This window comes from Acinonyx jubatus, chromosome A1 (assembly GCF_027475565.1).
Source record: "Acinonyx jubatus isolate Ajub_Pintada_27869175 chromosome A1, VMU_Ajub_asm_v1.0, whole genome shotgun sequence".
NCBI classification, from domain to species: domain Eukaryota; kingdom Metazoa; phylum Chordata; class Mammalia; order Carnivora; family Felidae; genus Acinonyx; species Acinonyx jubatus.
The window spans coordinates 7628398-7647971 of record NC_069380.1 but is presented as its reverse complement, the minus strand read 5'-3'; the positions used below and the strand labels follow the sequence as shown (position 1 = coordinate 7647971).

The 19574-nt window shown below is 41.3% G+C and overlaps 1 protein-coding gene across 5 annotated transcripts in view; it reads right to left on the bottom strand.

Annotated features, from left to right (window-relative positions):
• The window catches only part of PAN3 (poly(A) specific ribonuclease subunit PAN3), a 129952-nt gene extending 117543 nt beyond the window's left edge, over positions 1-12409 (bottom strand). For 3 of the 5 annotated variants that reach the window (XM_027064610.2, XM_027064611.2, XM_027064613.2), the window contains exon 1: positions 11500-12409. In XM_027064610.2, the coding sequence (XP_026920411.1) occupies positions 11500-11932 (433 nt within the window). In that variant the 5' untranslated portion in view covers positions 11933-12409. The remainder of the gene's footprint in view (positions 1-11499) is intronic. The other 2 variants (XM_027064612.2, XM_027064614.2) reach the window with 1 other exon arrangement.
• Positions 12410-19574: the final 7165 nt, after the last annotated feature.

The window sequence follows — 19574 nt, the reverse complement described above, 5'->3', positions numbered from 1 at the left end:
ATTTCCTAATCTACTAGCACATTTTTATGAACATTTACAATTAAATCCTTTTTGAAAATTGGTATTTTTAGAAGTTGATAAAAGATGCACTATAGTGTGAGTTTCACATCCAACCTTCAGAAAACACCCCATACAAATGGTATTAGAGCCTCCAATTTTCCTGATAAGGAAATTAAAACTCATAGCCACCAGGGGATGCAGGCCCAAGAAAAAGGGGCTCTTTCACCTACTCAGCAGACACTCGCACCAACCTCCTGAGCAAACACAAGTGCCCGTGAGATCTTCTCAACCAGTTGCCAATTATTGCCCTTGGACTGTTTTTAAGTAGGTTCCATGCCCACGTGGGGCTTGAACTCAAGACCCTGAGATCAAGAGTTACATGCTCTACCAGGGCGCCTGGGTGGCTCAGTGGGTTAAGCGCCCGGGTTCCAAGTTCAGCTGGGTCGTGATCTCCTATCCTACTTCATGGGTTCAAGCCCCACGTCAGGCTCTGTGCTGACAGTGCAGAGCCTAGAGCTTGCTTCAGATTCTGTCTGTCTGTCTGTCTCTCTCTCTCTCTCTCTGCCCCTCCCAGCTTGGGCTCTGTCTCTTTCTCTCTCTCAAAAATAAACATTAAAAAAAATTTAATAGGGGCGCCTGGGTAGCGCAGTCGGTTAAGCGTCCGACTTCAGCCAGGTCACGATCTCGCGGTCCGTGAGCTCAAGCCCCGTGTCAGGCTCTGGGCTGATGGCTCAGAGACTGGAGCCTGCTTCCGATTCTGTGTCTCCCTCTCTCTCTGCCCCTCCCCCGTTCATGCTCTGTCTCTCTCTGTCCCCAAAATAAATAAAAAACGTTGAAAAAAAAATTAAAAAAAAATTTTTTTAATAAAAAACTCAAAAAAAAAAGTTACATGCTCTACCAAATGAGCCAGCCAGGCACCCCACCCCCACCCCCGTCCCCTGCTTCACTGTGTATTTAATCCAAGTCTCAGTTTCCTCCCCTAAAACAGAACAATAACATCTACTTTACAGGTCTGCTGTGAGAATAATTCAGCGCACTGGCATGCTTGGGTGATATTATGTGCCTAATGGTTACTTCTTGTGGTTTTGTGGTTATCATTTGTATCCATATATAAACCTATTTGTAAAAGTTATCTTGCCTTTTCTGATGAAAAACTAACATGTTCTTTGTACAGAATACATTAGGGGAAACATTTCATGTAGTTTTTTAAAATTTTAATATAAATGACAAAACGGTAGCTTGGAACATTTTAGACATGTTACAAAACCCATAGGAATTGTCTAAAAGATAAGACTCGAATCCTTGGGGCGCCTGGGTGGCTCAGTCGGTTAAGCACCTGACTTTGGCTCAGGTCATGATCTCACAGTTCGTGGGTTCAAGCCCCACATCAGGTTCAGTGCTGACATCTTGGAGCCTAGAGCCTGCTTCAGATTGTGTCTCCTCTCTGCCCCTCCCCAACTTGTGTTCTCACTCTCTCTCTCTTTCAAAAATAAACAAACATTTAAAAAGTTAAAAAAAAAAAAAAAAAAGACTCAAATCCAAAGCAGGTGACTGAGCAAGACGTATTGGTCTATTTGAAGGGCTGGACTTCCCTCCAAAGCTCACAAACAGAAAAAGTCCAAGGGGAATCTGAGAAAAATAGTACTTAATAGCTATAAACGCTGTATTTCCAGTTTTCATGGTAAAGTTTCTGTGCAGAGCCATAAGAAATCAATTCCACGTTTCTGATCCTCCTCCTAACTCTGAAGTATCACTAACCAACATCGGTGATAACTAGGGAAGCAAGACCTTAGCACATAGCATCAATCATAAGCCAAATGTAATTTCACATGCATTATCCCATTTTTTTACCCACTCAACAAGCTGAACTGTGTCCTCTCAAAAGAAATGTTGACATTCTAACCGCAGTATCTCAGAATGTGATCTTAATCTCAGTACAGAATCACTGAAGATGTAATCAGTTGAGATGAAGTCACTGTTTGGGGCACCTGGGTGGTCCAGTCAGTTGAGCATCTGACTCCAGCTCAGGTACATGATCTCACGGTTCGTGCGTTCTAGATCTACATTGGGCTCGCTGCTATCAGCACAGATCCCGCTTCTGATCCTGTCTCCCCCTCTCTTTGCCCCTCTCCTGCTGGTTCTCTCTCTCTTTCTGTCTCTCAAAATAAATAAACTTAAAATAATAATAATAAATATTTCTTAATATGGCTTTAAAAAAAACAAAAGAAGAGGTCACTGTTCAGGTGAGTCCTAATCCAATATGACTTTAGACTTTATAAAAGGGGAAACCTGGACATACACACACACAGGAAGAATGTCTTGTGAAAGTGAAAGCAGAGATCAAGGGGATGCTTCCGAGAGCCAAGGGATGCTAAAGACTACAGGCACACCACCAGAAGCTCGGTGAGAGGCATGGAACAGATGACTTCTCACAATCCTTAGAAGACAGCAACCCAGCCAACACCTTGATCTCAGACTTCTAAGCTCCAGAACAATAAATCTGTTATTTAACCACCCGCCACCAATAAAGCCATTTAATAAAAATAAAAGATTAGATGGGCGATTATTAACCCGATAAACATAAGCTAAGGAAAAGTATCTCTAAGTTCAGAAGTTTCTAAGTAGTCAAGATCAAAAAAAAAAAAAAAAAGTAAGTTAAAAAATACCTCACAAAATAACAAATACCAATTTTTTAGAGCAAACCATTTCTAGTGCTAAGCTCTTCTAAGCTCTTCAGAGAAATGTTTATAAAGATTTTCACATATGGAGCACTGCTTATCATGCCTCTTCAATTCAGGTGAAAAAAAACATCTAGAAACATTTTTTATATTTGTTCTCAATGGAAGTAGAGAACAGTATTAAACCACAATCTATCTGAAGTAATTCCATAAAGAGCTAAGGATGCTATTTAAATGATTCCTTTTTCAGCCTTCTACCTAGACCAATCTTTCCCCCTTGAACTGTTACCCTTTTGCTTTGAAACGTTCACTTCTGGTTCTGATAGATCAGACAGGTGCCGACAGACAGGAAATAATACCGTTGCCGTGCACAGTTTTACACGTACAATCTCGACAGTCCTTCAGGATGTGTATCATCACCACCTATTTTGGTGTCAGTGCCAGAGATGAAATCTGAAACAACAATCTTGCTTCAAAGGTTCCGAAAATTACTATACTACCTTCCTCTCAGTCATTCCTACAAACTCAGACTCCCATTTACAACTACCTAGTATTAAATGTCTCCGAATACGTGTGTGACAAGTACTTTTAAGCTACAAACTCATTTATCCTTAATTCCTTTCTCTCTCTCATCCATCCCTTCAAGTGGCTGCTGTACCAAATCTCTCAAATGCGCCCCCTGTATTTCATTGCCACTTGCCCAAAACGGGTCCTTAGCATCTCTCCCTTCAACAGATCTTATCCTTTCCCTTGGCACAGCCCAGAAGGGTGGCCACACAATCTATCATCTGGTACCAGTCTCCATAATATAGCCTATTCTCCACATCAGCTGACTGCAGACCAAAAGCATGCACAACGCTCTCTCTCAAAATCTGTGTCCAGGGGCGCCTGGGGGGCTCAGTCGGTTAAGCGTCCGACTTCAGCCAGGTCACGATCTCGCGGTCCGTGAGTTCGAGCCCCGCGTCGGGCTCTGGGCTGATGGCTCAGAGCCTGGAGCCTGCTTCCGATTCTGTGTCTCCCTCTCTCTCTGCCCCTCCCCTGTTCATGCTCTGTCTCTCTCTGTCTCAAAAATAAATAAATGTTAAAAAAAAAAATCTGTGTCCATGTCCTCCTGGGATGCCTTTCTTTTCTACCAGATATGCGTCATACATCTTTCAAAAAATAGTTCAAATATTACCTCTTGATGAGACCTTCCACAATATCCCTGAACAGAGTTTATTATATGTTTTATACCTAGAGCGTGTCATACTATGCCAACATTTATACATCTCAAAATCCCTTACTGGCCTATGCATTCACAAATGGCCAGTACCACGCATCTTTGTCTTCCCAAAACTGGTATAGTATCTGGCACAGAAGTGTTCCATAAACGTGTGACAATGAGACTCTCTAGTCAGTGCCCAGAGTATACATATACCATCAGTCAGCTGCATAAAGTCGACCTCCAGAGACAAGTTCACATTGTTTTAAAAACTGCAACATCTATCTGGCAAACTGGCCCTTAAGGAAACTGGCATACCTGTGCACCAAGAGAGCCACAGTAAAGCCTATGGCAAGACCAAAAAAAAAAAAAAAAAAAAAAATTCCTAAAAGATCGATTTTAGATAGATCAAGTGGCTTAACAAGTACTCAGCTGAGATCCTCATGTTCCACACTGGAATAGGTACGGTACAGTGTTTTGAACTGAAAATTAAAGATCAACATTATTACCTAGTTTCCTGAATCAGAGAGAAACACTGCAGTGCAGCACAACTGGAAAATAGCCGACTCTGAAGAGCACTACAATACTAAAGGCCTTCCAAGATACACTGGCTACAGAACTGATAATGAACAACTAATTAAACTGGGTTCTCAGGTGAAGCCACTTAATGTTGAGTACTGTCCCTTTGATTACTTACTGAGAAATGCCTTCCGAAACAGTTCTAGTTTAGGATCTGTGCCAAGATCACTGCTTTCTTCACACAATCAAAATATGCCAATAAATAAATGTTTTCAGAAGTCTTCCACTGATGTTGTTTTCTCAGTAGAATGAACCAGAAATGTGTTTCTAAAACCAGCTTACTCCTTGTGCAAAGTATCAGCGTAATATCATTCAAACCCGTGGTTTATTGAGAACTGAGGAGTAGATTTGTTCTTTCTTTCTTTTTTTTTTCTTAATAGCAACTGTCCTCTTTTAACATACTATAAAATGTGGGGCATTAGATTTGCTAACACTGCCCACTCTACCATTAAAATGTAAGCTCCACAAAGGAAAGAATCTTTTTATTTGATTACTGATGTACCTCAAAAATCTAAAACAGCAGCTGACACAGTTAGTGCTCAGTAAATGTTTATTCATCAAATAATTAAATAAAATGAATGAATCTCCACTTTTAGAGCTAATCATACTAAGTGGAAAGTCTGCCAAAATCTAAGTTTTTCAAAGCTATTATCTGTTTACATTAAATCTTTTTACAATATATGTCAGAGGACTGTGCTAAAATTTTTACTTTAAACACTGCCTGGATCATTTTTCCAAGCCCTGGGAGCAGGGAGAAAATTCCCAGTCCCATCTTTGTCAAGACTCCTCCTCTGAGACAGCTGACATTGCTGTAAAGTCTATGAACCATAAAAGGTCACTATTTTAAAGGAATTGAAAAGGCCCCATCCCATTTTGGTTTTGTTCACCTCCAATCTCCTCTTTTCAATCAAGTATACAGTGAGATTCAGCAATAGCAATTTTGTTAAAAGACAGAGTAAGTTTAGGAACAGATGAACAAAATCACAAAGTTAAATCTGATGGTATGTCATGTCCTTTCCAGTTTTTCCAACCCTGTCATGTTCTACCTAATTATAAATATGAAAGCAGCCTAAGGTAACTGTATCAAAAATGCAGATAAACAGTGAAAGACTATTAAACGATAACACTAGTCTTTTATTAAATATACAAATGAGATTTCCCAGCGACTATTAACAAATACCACCTCATTAAGTTGCAAAAGATGTGATTTACAAAACCATCTCTAGATAAGTGAGCCACTGGGAGAAAATCTTGCTGGGACAGATTTAATATGGATGGCTATTTCAAATATCTTATTTCAGCTAATGATGTATAAAATACAGATTTTTTATTGACCTGTAAGTGACATGAAATATTACTTTTAGGTGTACAACATAATGATTTACTGCAAAATGATTTACCACATTAAGTTTATTTGACATTAATCACTACACAGTTGCCATTCTTTTAATGCTGAAAACTCAAGAACTACTCTCAGCAACTTCCAAATATACACTACAGTATTGTTAACTATAGCCACCTTGCTATACATTACATACTCTCAAGATCTATTGACCTTTTAACCGTTAAGTTTGTACCTTTTGACCACCTTCAACCATTTCACTCACCCCCCACTACCTCTGGCAACTACGAATCAGTTCTCTGTACCTAGGAGTTCAGGGTTTGTTTTTTTCTTTGTTTGTTTGTTTTTTGGTCTCACATGTGAGATCATATGGTAGTTATCTACATAGTTTTTCTTAATGTAACAAGTTTGAACCAGATTACTGAAGATTCTGTATGCTTAACATATGTACATATCATATTTTATATAAATCTATGTGTAAATGTACATAATAAACTAAGATGTAACAGCTTAGTGGCATCGTTTGCAATAATAAAAGACTACAAACAATCTAAATATCCATTAAAAAGAATACAATATACAGCGGAATATTATGCAGCCTTTAAAAAGAGCAAGGTAGATTTCTATGCGTGGATGTGGAACAAATCACAAGACATGCAGTTCAGTGAGAAAGTTCAAAGTGCACTGCGCTTCCGTGTGTCTCTACCAGTATATGTGTCAGTATGTACTACAGCCAGGGAACTGTAAGCATGTGGATGATTGTACAGGCAAAGAATATTTCTGAACAGATACATAGTAAATTGGAAAGCGCGACTATCATTTGGAGAGGGATCAGGGAACTAAGGAAGTAGGGAAACTATTTTTCACTGTGTACCATTTTATGCTATTTACATTTTTAACCTGTGCATGTACTAATTTCTAGTTCCAAAAACAAGATACTGTTTCCCATTTTTTAAGCTGTAATTTTTATAATAAAAATGTAATTAAAAACTAGCTTTAGAAAAATAGGAATACAGGTGCCCGGCTGGCTCAGCCAGTGGTGCATGTGACTCTTGACCTCAGGGTCATTGAGTTCAACCTCATGTTCAGCATAGGGTTTACGTAAAAAAAAAGAAAAGAAAAAAAAGAAGGAAAAAATAGGAAAAATATCTTTATTTTTAAAGAAAAAACAGACATCAAAACAGGGGAGGGGTGCCTGGGTGGCTCAGGCTAGGCTAGGCATCCGACTTAGGTCATGATCTCACGGTTCGTGGATTCAGGCCCACAACGGGCTCTATGCTGAACGCCAGAGCCTGGAGCCTGCTTCAGATTCTGTGTCTCCTTCTCTCTCTGCCCCTCCTCCGCTCGTGCTCTGTCTCACTCGGTCTCTCAAAAATAAATAAATGTAAAAAAAAAAACACAAAACAGGGGAGGGCTTTTTTATGAGGAAGATTGTTATCTACATGCCAATTAACTCAGCCAAGATAGGTGAGACCGACATGCCCCTCCCTGTACTGGAGGTTAGACTGCTGAGCAGTCCGTGTTTCTAAGACTTGTTGGGAGGGGAGGAGGATCTAAAGATCAAACATGAAGTAATTTGTTTTCTAGATCATGAACATTTAGAAAACACAGGAGCATTTTAGAGCTGAAAGGATTCTGACATCATAAACCCCATCCCCCATTCTCCCATTTTACAGATAAAGAAATATATTTCCACATGGACTAAATGACCACCTTAAGATCACAAAGTGATTTTGGAAGACAGCACTAAAATCAAAATCTCTGAGCCCCAGGCCTGTCGTAATTTCCATATACTGATAAGAGACACAAATACTTGCATGTATTGGCTTGCTAACAACTATATGATAACAGTATATAAAACAAACATCTTACCATTTTCCATTTATATAGTCTCAGACTAAACTACTTTATAAACAGGATATAAAGTAAATTAATATGAGAAAAAAAGGTGAGAAATACTACTACAAACTTAAGTGTGTTTGTGTGTGTGTGTGTGTGTGTGAATTGTTTTTTCTCAAAATTCATATACTGAAGCCCTAACTCTCAATGTGAATGCACTTGGAGACAGGGCCTTTAGGAGCACAAAAAGTTATTAATAACAATTAATCCCAGGCAATAAGATGAGAAGACTGGTCTACTCTGACTTTATACACTGCTGTTCCAATGGAAATTTTTCATAACTTAAAAATAAGTGAAAATCAACCCTCAAATACATACATAAAAAATAAATATTCAAGTCCGTCAATAAATGCCTCAAAATCCTAGCACAAATCTTTAATATCACTTCTGGGTTACTGTAAATGCTCACAGCTTTGGTACGCGAAGCAGATATGCCTATAAAAAAGCAAACCAAAAAAAAAAACAAAACAATGCTGCTTCATAATAACGATAAATATAAATTTTCAAAGTTTAAAAAAAAAAGGAATGCACACAACTTGGCTGAACCTTGAGGGAACTGTGCTGGGGTGGGGAGGAAACGAATCCCAAAAGACTTCATGCTATATAATTCCATTTAAAACCATTCTTGAAACGACAGAATTATAGAAATGAGAGCAAATTGGTAGTTGCCAGGTTTGGGGAGGGAGGGAGGGAGGCTTACAAAAGGGCAACTTAAGGGTGACAAAACCATTCTGTGTCTTGACTGTGTTGGCAGGCACACCAACATACATGTGAGAAATTCCCACAGAAATACACATGCATGCGCACACACAAGTGCAAATAAGATTAGAGAAACAGGAATACGATAAGCAGAATGTATCAATCAATGCTGGCTGTGATACTATACTCCAGGTATGAAACATGTTACCACTGGAGGAAAATGAGTGATGAAATGAGCTCTCTGTGTATTATTTTTTACAACTGCATTTGACTCTACATTATCTCTAAATAGAACGCTAATTTAAAAACTGAAAAATCCTATAAAAGGGCAAAAATATGAAGACATTTTGCTTTATTGTGGCAATGCACTTTTATGGAAAGAAGAGGTTTACTCATTCACTGAATCTTACCTCAACTTGTGTTAACTCAGTCCTCTTTGAATATTCCTCCTAAAATTTATCAAGGCTTAATATTATCTTATACTATATCTCACAAGCCCACAAAAAAGAGTGCATGCTATAGGAGTCCATTCCTATAAAGTTCAAAAAAGTACAAAAAAAGTGAAAAATGAATCTACGGTGTCAGAATGTAGTGTTAGAAACCGTAAGTTATATTTGGGAACTGGGGCAAACCATCTGGGATGGGACAAAAGCAGGACTTCTGGGGGTACTGATTATGTACTATTTCTTGATCTGAGTTCTGATTATAAGCCATTGTTTTCAACTTATAAAAATTCCAAAAACTTGTGATTTGTACACTTTTCCCTGGGTATGCATACCTCAATAAAAACTTTACACACACACACACACACACACACACACACACACGATTCCATAAAGCCCAAAGTATTTCTGCAGGCAGATCTACCCTATCAGAGCAGAGGAGTGTATGACCTTTCAGCTAAGGGAAACGCTGTACAATCTTACGTTTAAAGAAAAGGAAAAAATGAAAACAAAATAAAATTGTGATGCTAGATGATCAAGTCCGCAAGAAAATTTAAACTTCTGATAACAATACCTCTTAGAATATGCTGTCTAGTTTAACTGCCTCGTGCACTTAACAAACCAAGCCTGTTTCCAAAAATACGTCAAAGAATATAGGAAAAGGTAGAAAGCAGACTAAAAACCAAACATTTAAGGGTGAAAATTCAAAGCAGCCATTAAACCACCAACACAGTCCTCTTCCCTGATTCCTGAGTAACTTTACTTGCCAGTCACCGGTATGAAGCAATCTGCTCTCATCCAAAAGGAGTCACAACCCAGTACGACTCAGTTACCCAGAAGACTACAGCGGAAAAGAGGAGCCTCAGGCTTCACCGGGCAAGTTAAAGCAAGCCCTATAGAACCTAAATACCTAACTCAGCTATTTAATCAAGTAACTGTTAAAGGACTAAATACTAAATTGTAAAATGCCTTCTTAGCAATAGCTACCTGTTCTCTCAAGACCCTATATCCCAGACAATTACTTTCCTTTTATGAGGTATGGAATGAGCCTCACCTTTGAGCCATTGTCAGTATCTTCCCCCACCTCCCATCTTCACCTACTTACAATATCCTGTCCTATCTTTCATGTTCCAGATCTACTACTTCTGCCTATTAGAAAATCCTAGAAAGATAACATATTTAATCGAATACCAGCTTTTTCGAAAATGCCTTTCTGTATGTAACAAAGCTACCATTCAGTTTCCCCCTACCAAAGACTGATCAAATTACTTTGAGCCACAACTCACACAACCAGCAAAAGTTCACCTTGAAAATGCAAAGTTGCTGCTCCAAAGTGATAAATTTCCTCCAATAAAGTAACCAATTTTTACAAAACACTTTTAAGTCACAAATTAATCTTCTGAGCGTATCAATGCGGACAAACACATCTGCATTACAGCCAAGTCCATCACAGCAAGCTTTCTTTTAAAAAAGCTAATCTCTGGGAAAACAATAATCCTCACAGTACAAACAGCTGGCGAAACATCAAGCAAACTCATTTACAGTTAAAAAAAAAAAAAAGACAAAAATGTACTGATGACCAAGTTAAAATGCCTATCAAAGTATCTTCAGATCTGCAAACTGTTTAGAATTCCCAAGAAACGGGACTCCCCCTTCCTTTGGTTTAGAAATAGTATACTCAGAAACAGAAAAATCTGACACTTGCTTAAGAGCAACATTCTGTAAAATAGATTGCATTCACACATCCAGCGCCACTAACAACTAAAAAGTTGCAAGGCCGTAGATAATGACAAGTGAAAAAAAGTAAAAAATACCAACAGCCCTGACAACATACTCGAAGCCAAGGGCTCAGGTGCACGCACGTGAACGCCGCACCGGACCCGCTTTCCAGGCTCCCTGCTAAGAGTTCGCTTGATACAAAGTTGTAGAAGACCGGATCCCTACCCTACTCTCGCCCGGCAAACTTATCTTGGCTTCAGCAGAACTATGTCGAAATGCAAGTCTTGGGAAATTCCTCCTCTCAGCTCTCGACTAAACCTAAGCACAGTATACAAGTTGCTGTCCCTTCACTCCTGATCCTTAGAAAGCATTTCCTGCTTGAAAAATCTTTCTCCCGTAAGCCTTACACAAACTTTTTCCGTTCTTTCCGCCTTACTCCAGGAAGCCTTAAGCCCGCCCATCACCTCCCGCCCCCTGCCCACACTCACACCCACTAGGGAACCTCAACACTCGGCAGACACCGCTCCACACGGGCACGCAAAACACATGTGCCTGCAAACCCAGCCCCTTTCCACACCCCCCGGAAACGACACCCCCTTTCTCACACACCGCACGCCACCGCCCATCCCCCTTCCTCCCAGCCCCCACTCGCAGCACCCCCGTCAACCCACCCACGTTCCGGGGAACCCAGCCTCCCCTCACTCCCCGGCTCGCCGAAGGCGGTGGGGAAGGGAAGCAGGAAGAAGGAAGGAGGGCTCAGGCCCGGCCTAGGCCTTTCAGACCAACTAGGGAAGGTGAAGGGGGGTGGGGGTTGGTGGGGGGGGGACCCGCGGGCAAAGCTCGTCGCAAGGCCTCAATCCGGGCCCCCTCCGGCCCCAGGCCTTGCCTCCGCCGCCGCGCCGAGGCCCGGGCCGCCCTCCCAGCCCGGACCACACTCACTTGCCAGCCGCGGTCCATCGAGGACGCCGCCGCTGCTGCCTCCTCCGCCGCCTGCGGCTCCGGCCCCCGGGCCTCCCAGGTCCGGCTTCTTGGGCCCCGGGGGCGGCCCGGCTCCCCCGCCCGGGACTGCTCCGGGCGGAAAGGCGGCCACCGGCGCGCCCGCCAGAGCCAGGGGGACGCTGTTGCTATGGAGGCCGAGGCCCGGGGCAGCTCCGGCGGCTGGGTCCTCATGCAGGAACTGACACTCCTCCCCGTAGAAGCAAGTCTTATCCTTAGCGTAGTAGCGGCAGTACTTCAGCTTGACTCCCGCCGCCGCCCCGCCGGGGACACCCCCGACCCCCGGCGGGGCCACCACCGCCACTGCCGCCGCCAGCGAGGAGGAGGAAGGGGAGGCGGCGGCCGAGGGGGGCGGGAGGCCGCCGCCACTGTTCATGGCAACGCCGCAGCCTCGTCTTCCGCTGCCGCCCGAGGAGCCGCCGCCGCCGCCGCCGCCGCCGCCACCATAGACCGGGGAGGGAAGGAAGACGCTGCCGGTGCCGGATAAAAGCCTGGGCGGGTGGGTCTGTCCCGCTGCGGGAGCCGGAGCCGCCCGGGGAGAGGGGGGGAGGGGAGAGGGGAGGGAGGAGGGGGTAGGAAGGAGGGGAGGGGAGGGGGAGAGTTGGGATTCTCTCTCACTCACTCTCTCGTTCTCTTTTCTTAAAGGGGCCGCGCGGGACGACGGGGTGGGCGCGCGGGCCCAGACGGGGCCTCCGAGGGAGCGGGCTTGGGAAGGGGGAGCGGCGGCGGCGAACGGGCTGGGAGGGTGGAGGGGCCAGTTTATTTTTAAATTCTGCCTCCACTCGCTCTCTCGCGCTCTGGTTCCTCCGAGTTGTTTATTCCATTTTCCTCTTCCTGAGAGGGCCGTCGCCGCTGCGCATGCGCGCCGAGGCGCGAAGGTTTGTGGGTAGCGGGAGCGCGAGGGGAAGCCCCGCCAGGCGTCCGGCCCCCGGGGCATCCGCGAGCCAGCCGGCGGTTAGGACGCGCGGTTCGCGGTGGCCTTCCCTGAGGCCGATCCGGGTGGTGAAGTTCTCACGAGACGAATACCTTCCTACTTTGTATATCCTCTAACTTCCAAAACCAGGCGTCGTTTTTTTAATCGAAAAGACAAAATTAGCAGCCCGTAAACGGTCAATTTGAGGGTCCGCACCTGGAGACGGAGGCAAAGCCCTTGCTCTGTTTGAAGGATAGTTTCGTCTGTTTGCCACACTTCCTCTCCCTCCTCTCCCTCTTTTTTCACCACCTTCCTCTGTTTCCTTCTCCTTGAAGGCGATGAGAGCTGCAGGACTGATTACCTTAACTGCTGGGCCTTCTATCAGAAAACTGAGCCAAAAATGGTGGATTTGGACAAACCCCCTGCTCAGTGCAGCACCTGTTTTCTCTGTTTATATTACTGAAAGGCTTCAGTAAAATATTATGGAAAATAAGATGCCACCTGGGGACAACACTGCCTAGGCAGCGCCAGGTTTCATTTATAAATGTGCTAGATTGCTTTTCTCCCATCAGCCTAGTCTTGATTTGAAATTCATTTTTAAAAGATAGTTTTTCCCTCCGCGATCTCTGATGTTTTGCTCTGTATTTAAAAAAAAAAAAAAAAAAGTTTTCAGGAATTTTAAAGCATTGCTATGAAGGGAAAAGTAATTTTAACATTTTAGTTTTTCCTCCTGTCTAAAAGATTGTGCCAAAAGGCAATATCGCAGTTGTGCAGGGGGAATATTTGCTGGCAGTATTAAAGGAATTGTGGCAAATAGAAGAAATCGCAGAAGAACGGATATAAGCAAGTGTACCACACTGCAAAAAGGGGGAAAAGTGGATTCCGTACATCACAAACTGGTAAGCCTGGTGATGTTGCTTAACTAAATTCAAAAACAACATTGTGTTGCGACTTTTGTTTAAAAACACTTTCGTCTATTTATTCAGCAAATATTTATTGATGCCCATTATGCGTAGCAGGAACTGCCAAGAGCTGGAGAAACAAAACTAAACGAGATGCAGTCTTGTGTCTGAGTTCGAATGGATTCTTTTCCCTCTGGTTGGGGAAGCGTAAAGTACCCAGGCGATTATAAACCTGTGTCTTCAGTGTTAATCTTACCACATTGGCTATAAGAGGATGTTAAAGATGTTAGACTTTCTGGAGAAAGTTGATAATTCTAATAGCAGGCGTTGAGAACATCTGCTTTGAATGCAGACGGAGTGAGTTTGTAAGCCAGTGCTGAGGTTCAAGAGCTGTGTTACTCTGGGTAAGTTACTTCATTTCTCTGTGCCTTATTAGCAAAATGATGATAATAGTATCTACTTGATAAAGTATAAGCTACTGTATGTAAAGTGTCCCACGCTTACTAAGAATTCATTAGATTTTAGCTATTGCTGTTAGCAATATTGCGGCCAGTAGTAATTGACTTGGAAGGGTGCGGAAAAGAGCTTCACAGGCAAAGCAGGCAGCTTGTGCAAAAGGCCTTGTGAAAGAGAGCTTTCATGGTTAGGACAGTGGAGAATTGAACAGGAACCATATCGCACAAGTCTCCGTGTGACATGTTAAAGGATTTCACTTTTTCTTGAGGGCAAGAGAAAGCGGTGACAGGGTTTTAAAAAGTCACGTAATGACATGGTCAGATTTCCCTTTAGAGAAAAACATTTTGATTCTCATAAGAACCCTATGAGAAAAGTAAAGAAGATGGGTTATCACCATTTTGTGGATGAACAAACTGAGTAAGGTGTGGATTTACACAAAGTTACCAGCTTGTAAATCTCAAAGCTACGATTTCAATTCAGGACTTCTAGGTCCAACTCTTAATCTTAGCTCAGGTCTTGATCAGGTCATGAGGTTAAGCCTGGCGTTGGGGTTCACGCTAGGCTTGAAGACTACTTAAAAAAATGTTTTTATTTTATTTTTTAATTCAAGACTTCTAATTACAAAACATGTGCTCTTTCCATCACACATTTGCCATTCCTAAATGAGCATATATATTTACTGATTGCTTGGAAAGCAAAGCTGTGTCTGGTGAGACAACCTAGGTTCATTAAATCCATGCCAAATTAAGCATATCACTGTAATAAACCTTTATTGAGAATCTATGTATCAAGTTCTGTGCTAGGCTATGATAAACAAAAATATGTAAAATACAGCCTGTGTCCTCAAGAGTTACTGAGAATCCCGAGGGGAAATGCCAAAGATAAATCATCCCTCACTACCACATTTGACAGAGTTTTCTATTAAATCATTGCGAACAAGATGGAGAAAAGTAGACTAAGATACTTTAGTTAGGTGACTTGAGTATCTTTGATTAGTCATAATTGAAATGTTGCTAAAGCTGCCATTGGAGTGCTTTAAACAATATCCAAAGAGTATTGGTAAATTTGTACATGGTCTTTACCATCTTCCTTTGGACTCTGTCCTGAACGTTTCTTCAAAAAAGGTTATCTACTGCCTAGCATATTTAGCAGATCAGCAATGTGTTGCAAAAACAGTGGGGATAGATAATGCGGTAAATAGCAAATTGGGATTTGTAAAAAATGGACCAGTGCTAACAAATTGAAACCTGCATTAAATTTGGAGGGAAACAGCAAACAGGCACTTTGATACATCGACAATACAACCTCTCTGCGTGGCTCCTCAAAGCAAATAGGCAGTATTTTTTCAAAACCCTTCAAAATGTACATTACCTTGTAACTGTTATGCCACTTGGCAAATAAGTCCTAAGAAAATAAATGTAAGTAAGGAGTTTTATGCTGTAACGTAATCATTGCAATATTACATACAAAGCTAAAAAAGAAAGAGCTGCTAGCAATGTAAATTCTAAAACCAAGGAGAATAAATAGTGGACTCTTCACTTGGAATATTATGCAGCCATTAAAAAGACAGCCAGGGAAAGGTACAATGGTGCTTACAGTACAATGTAAATATTTAACGTGAAAGAAGATTGCATGTGTTGTATTATAATGATATAAACAATAAAAAAACTAATAGAAATAAAGATTCAAAGAACTGCCTCAAAACATTAACAGTGGTTTTACCTAAGGTGGTAGAATGACCACCTCTGTTTCCTCTAGTTCCCAAATTTGTATCATGATCATATGTCCATAATAGAAAAATAAGCATTAACATTTATTATAATTTACTCTTCGCCTTTTAATTCTGAGGGCGAGTACATGGATGTTTATTCAGTTGTTCTGTGTATTTTTAGTTTCATTTTGTTTTCAAATAAATTTGTGAAGGCAAGCCGGACACTCACTTGTTGTCCATTTCTTCAAATTTTCACTCGTCCAGTGTTTCCCAAAGTGTATTTCACGGCACATTGGTTCAGCAGTATGTTAACTGGCTTTACACAGAGGAAAGGGTCTAGTGTTGAGACGGTTCCCATGGGAAATGCCGAGTTGAACAACTTCGTTCTTTGTTTCAGCCTTGAGTATGTGGACATGTTGTAATTCTCTAAAAGCAGGACTAATAATTAGCAGAATTTACCGAATTATTTCTTAACCACTTTTTTCAGAACACTTTTTTGTCTACTCCTCTTGCAGAGTCAGTGTTCCTCAAACACACTTTGAGAAACACCGTCCCAGGCACCTGCCTTCTCATTTCCCCCGTAAAACTTGCTCTTTTCACATGTGTCTGCATTCTGCAGTCCCCCATGCCAACCTTCTACCTTGCTTTCTACTTCACGCAGCCATGAAAACAAAGCACTGCCTACGTCCTTAGAACAGGAGCCCCTTCTCCCATCTAGGACAGATGCTTTCATTCCTGCCCTGAACTCCCCTAATATTTCCTCAGGGGTCTAGCGTTCTCCATCCAGCATCTCCTCGGACTCTCCTCCTAGTATGTGATTATGTAAAGTTTCACACCGAAATAATGCTTAAGGCATCCATTCCTTTCTGTTGTGAACCTTTTGTAATCAGAACCAAAAGCATTTTTGTTTTTTAAAATCCCCGAAAAGAAACACTGCTGCTAAGAGGACTAACTAATAACAGCCACGTTGGAGGGCAATTTGGCAAGATTTGTAAAATTTTCAAATATCCATACCCAAGACCCAACAATGCCACTCTTGGTATCTCCCCTAGAAAGACCCTTTCGTGCTCAAGGAGGCATACGTCACAATGTTCGTTTGAGGCATTGTTGTTAATAGTGAAATTGGAAATTACCTAAATGTTCGTAAATACAGAGATGGGGTCTATAAGTGCCATTATTCTCTAGGAGCCGTTGTTGAATGAAAAAGTCACAATGCAGGTAAATACGGAATATAACACCTTTTATGTAAAATAGAGTACATTTCCTACAACGACATATATAAATGTGCACAGAAAGGACTGGAAGGATACACATTACATTGCTAACAGGATGGGGATTAGGAGCAGTAATGAAAGGGGACTTTAGCTTCATATGTAATGGGCCAGATTTTACAAGAAGAATGGATGCCGGCTTCTGTAATTAAAATTTGACTTTAAAGAAAGACAACCGTCACCTTCTTTTGTCCTAACTTCTCTTCAGGGGCAATTTACTTGGACCACCCTTTCCACCACCAGTCCCTCCGTCTCCATTCATCCTTAACTGAGAATAATCGAGAATAAGGGACGTTACCCTTGCTACGTTAAAGTCTTTTTTTACCGGGGCCACTGCTGATATTCATTAGCAAATTTATTGGATACTCTGTAATATTCAACAACAATAACAATTTTGCTGCGCTCCTGGCTCGGCTCCCAGTCACCCTTTCCTCTCATTTTTTCCTTCCTCCTTTTTAGCGTTGCCTCTGCCTCTGCCATTCAGCGCTGCCCGCATGGTAGGTCTTGCAGAAATACTGTGAAATGCATTTCAAGTGATCAATTTATTAAAATTTAATACAGTGCACGGGAAATCCTCTGAGGCTCAAGCTTGTGTTGTGAACACAAAACGCCATGGTAATGAGACACAAAAGTACGCTGGATTTGGAATTTAAATAACTGGTTTGAAACCTGGTTGTTACTACGTTCTACCCATGTGGCTCTTAGCAAGTCTCTTAACCTCTTAGCTTCAGTTTCTTAATTTTTAAAATGGAAATAATACCTACTTCATGGAGCTGTCCTGAGGATTGAATGATCTCTCTGCCACTGAGTAAACAAAGTTTTCATTTACAAAATAATTTTAACCACCTTTCTGTGGAGAAGGCATTCTACTTCTAACAACTTTATATCTTATTACCTTTGATGTTCCTCCTTTTAGCACCTCCTACATCCCTCTACTTATGTGATGATGACACTGGCTGGCAATTACTGTAATGATGTCTCAAATTCCACAGTGTTTCACTGCTTACAGAAGCAGCCAGGCATGGTTTCCATTTCTCTTCCCGACTCTCCTGTGAAACAGTGAAAATGAGGATATTATTTTAATATTGGGAACCTGAGACTTTGAAAAGATCTCGAAGGTGCTGTGACTTGCCCAAAATTAGCTTAGGGTCTTTAAAATGCCATGTTCTAGGATTTTTCTCCTAAACTATGATCAGCTCAGTAGAGTTTTGTCCTCTCATTCTGGATCTTCTTACTGTTGCCTTTAGCCCACCTTGGGATTAAATATATTCCCTCCTTATCCTTCACTAAAATGCCTCAAGTTCATGTTTCATTCGTTTGGATACTCTGTTAAGGTAGCCCTTGAGCAAGTCTGGGGTTTTGAAACCCATAATTGCATACTGATAGGGAGAGTAACTTCCAAGATTATTTACGTGTGTTTTCATGGTTGTGTTTACAAATGCAGCAACATTCCCGTTTGTGGATGGAAGAACTGTGAGGAGTGATGAAATAATGTTTTTCTTCTTCACCTGGTAATCTAAATGAGCATTGGTTTCCAGGTCGTCACCTTGGTGAAAACAAGACTTATTCTAACTTATACCACATTTTTGAGATGTACTTACGCACCCTAATCACATTTCTAGAATATCATGGTAGCAAATCTTCATTTTTTAAGAGAAGACTGGGTACAATTTATCACAGCCAGTCGTCATAAATGGCAAAAATTACTGAACAGGACCATCTCATTTGTGATTCAAGATAATGATGTGAATATAAGTAAAACCAATGTTCTTGTGTGGCTTAAAAGCTGACGCTGAAAATAATTTCCTAAGAACAATGGAACATCATTAAAGGGTAAGTGTAAAATGTTCCCATGTAACTATAATAAGTATTCCACAAGGAAAGTGTTTGTTTGATTTTATAGGCTAATGTGTTTGCTTTTTTAAAATTATTCTAGGGTCTTATTTTTCTCTCAGATCTCTTCAAAAACATTTTGTAGGCGACTTCCTACTTCTAGAGGAGGGCTCTGTCTATAGGAAGGGTTCATTCTTGAGTATCCTTTACTAAAAATAAACCTTCAGACAACTCTAAGTAATTTTCATGCTATGAAGATTACCTCCACAACTGCAAATAATCCATAAATCATATTTACTTTGGGATAGAATGTGAGAATTATATTTTGTCTGGGTGGCCTCGAGCAATGTTTCCCCAGCAACAGTTTGCTAAGAGCTAAAGTTGATGTTAATTTGTGTTAAGTACCAGTAATTGGGAAAACTTAACATTTTCTAAGTAGGGATTGTGTCAGTGGTCGCAGCCTCAGTTTAAAACATTCTCCAAGACAACCAGCCTGGAAACTACGTGTGGATAAGTTAGGGCTATTTTTGAGTCCCAGAAATGAATTTTACTGCCTTCATATATATTTCTTCTACATTTGTAAAATCGAATGTCGTCTTACACTCTTAAGTTCTGCTCTGTAATTCTATGCTAGGTTGTTAGCAACTTTCTATTGTTAACCTTGTTTGGACAGCTTTTTGGTGGACTAACAACAAAAGTCTTCCGATTTGTGGCAGTTACAAATCACTGATATATTGGAAGATTTTTTAGTGTATCTGTGACAAGGTAGCCTTCATCAATGTCATCATACTCGTACATTTGTGTATAGTGTGCAGGTGTTAAGTCTTGGTAGTAGGAAAAAGCAGTTTGCCACCATTCTTGACAAGTTTTCAAAGGACTTGAAGACTCTCCTTCTTATATTCCTTCTAATATTCTTATATACTCTCCTTCTT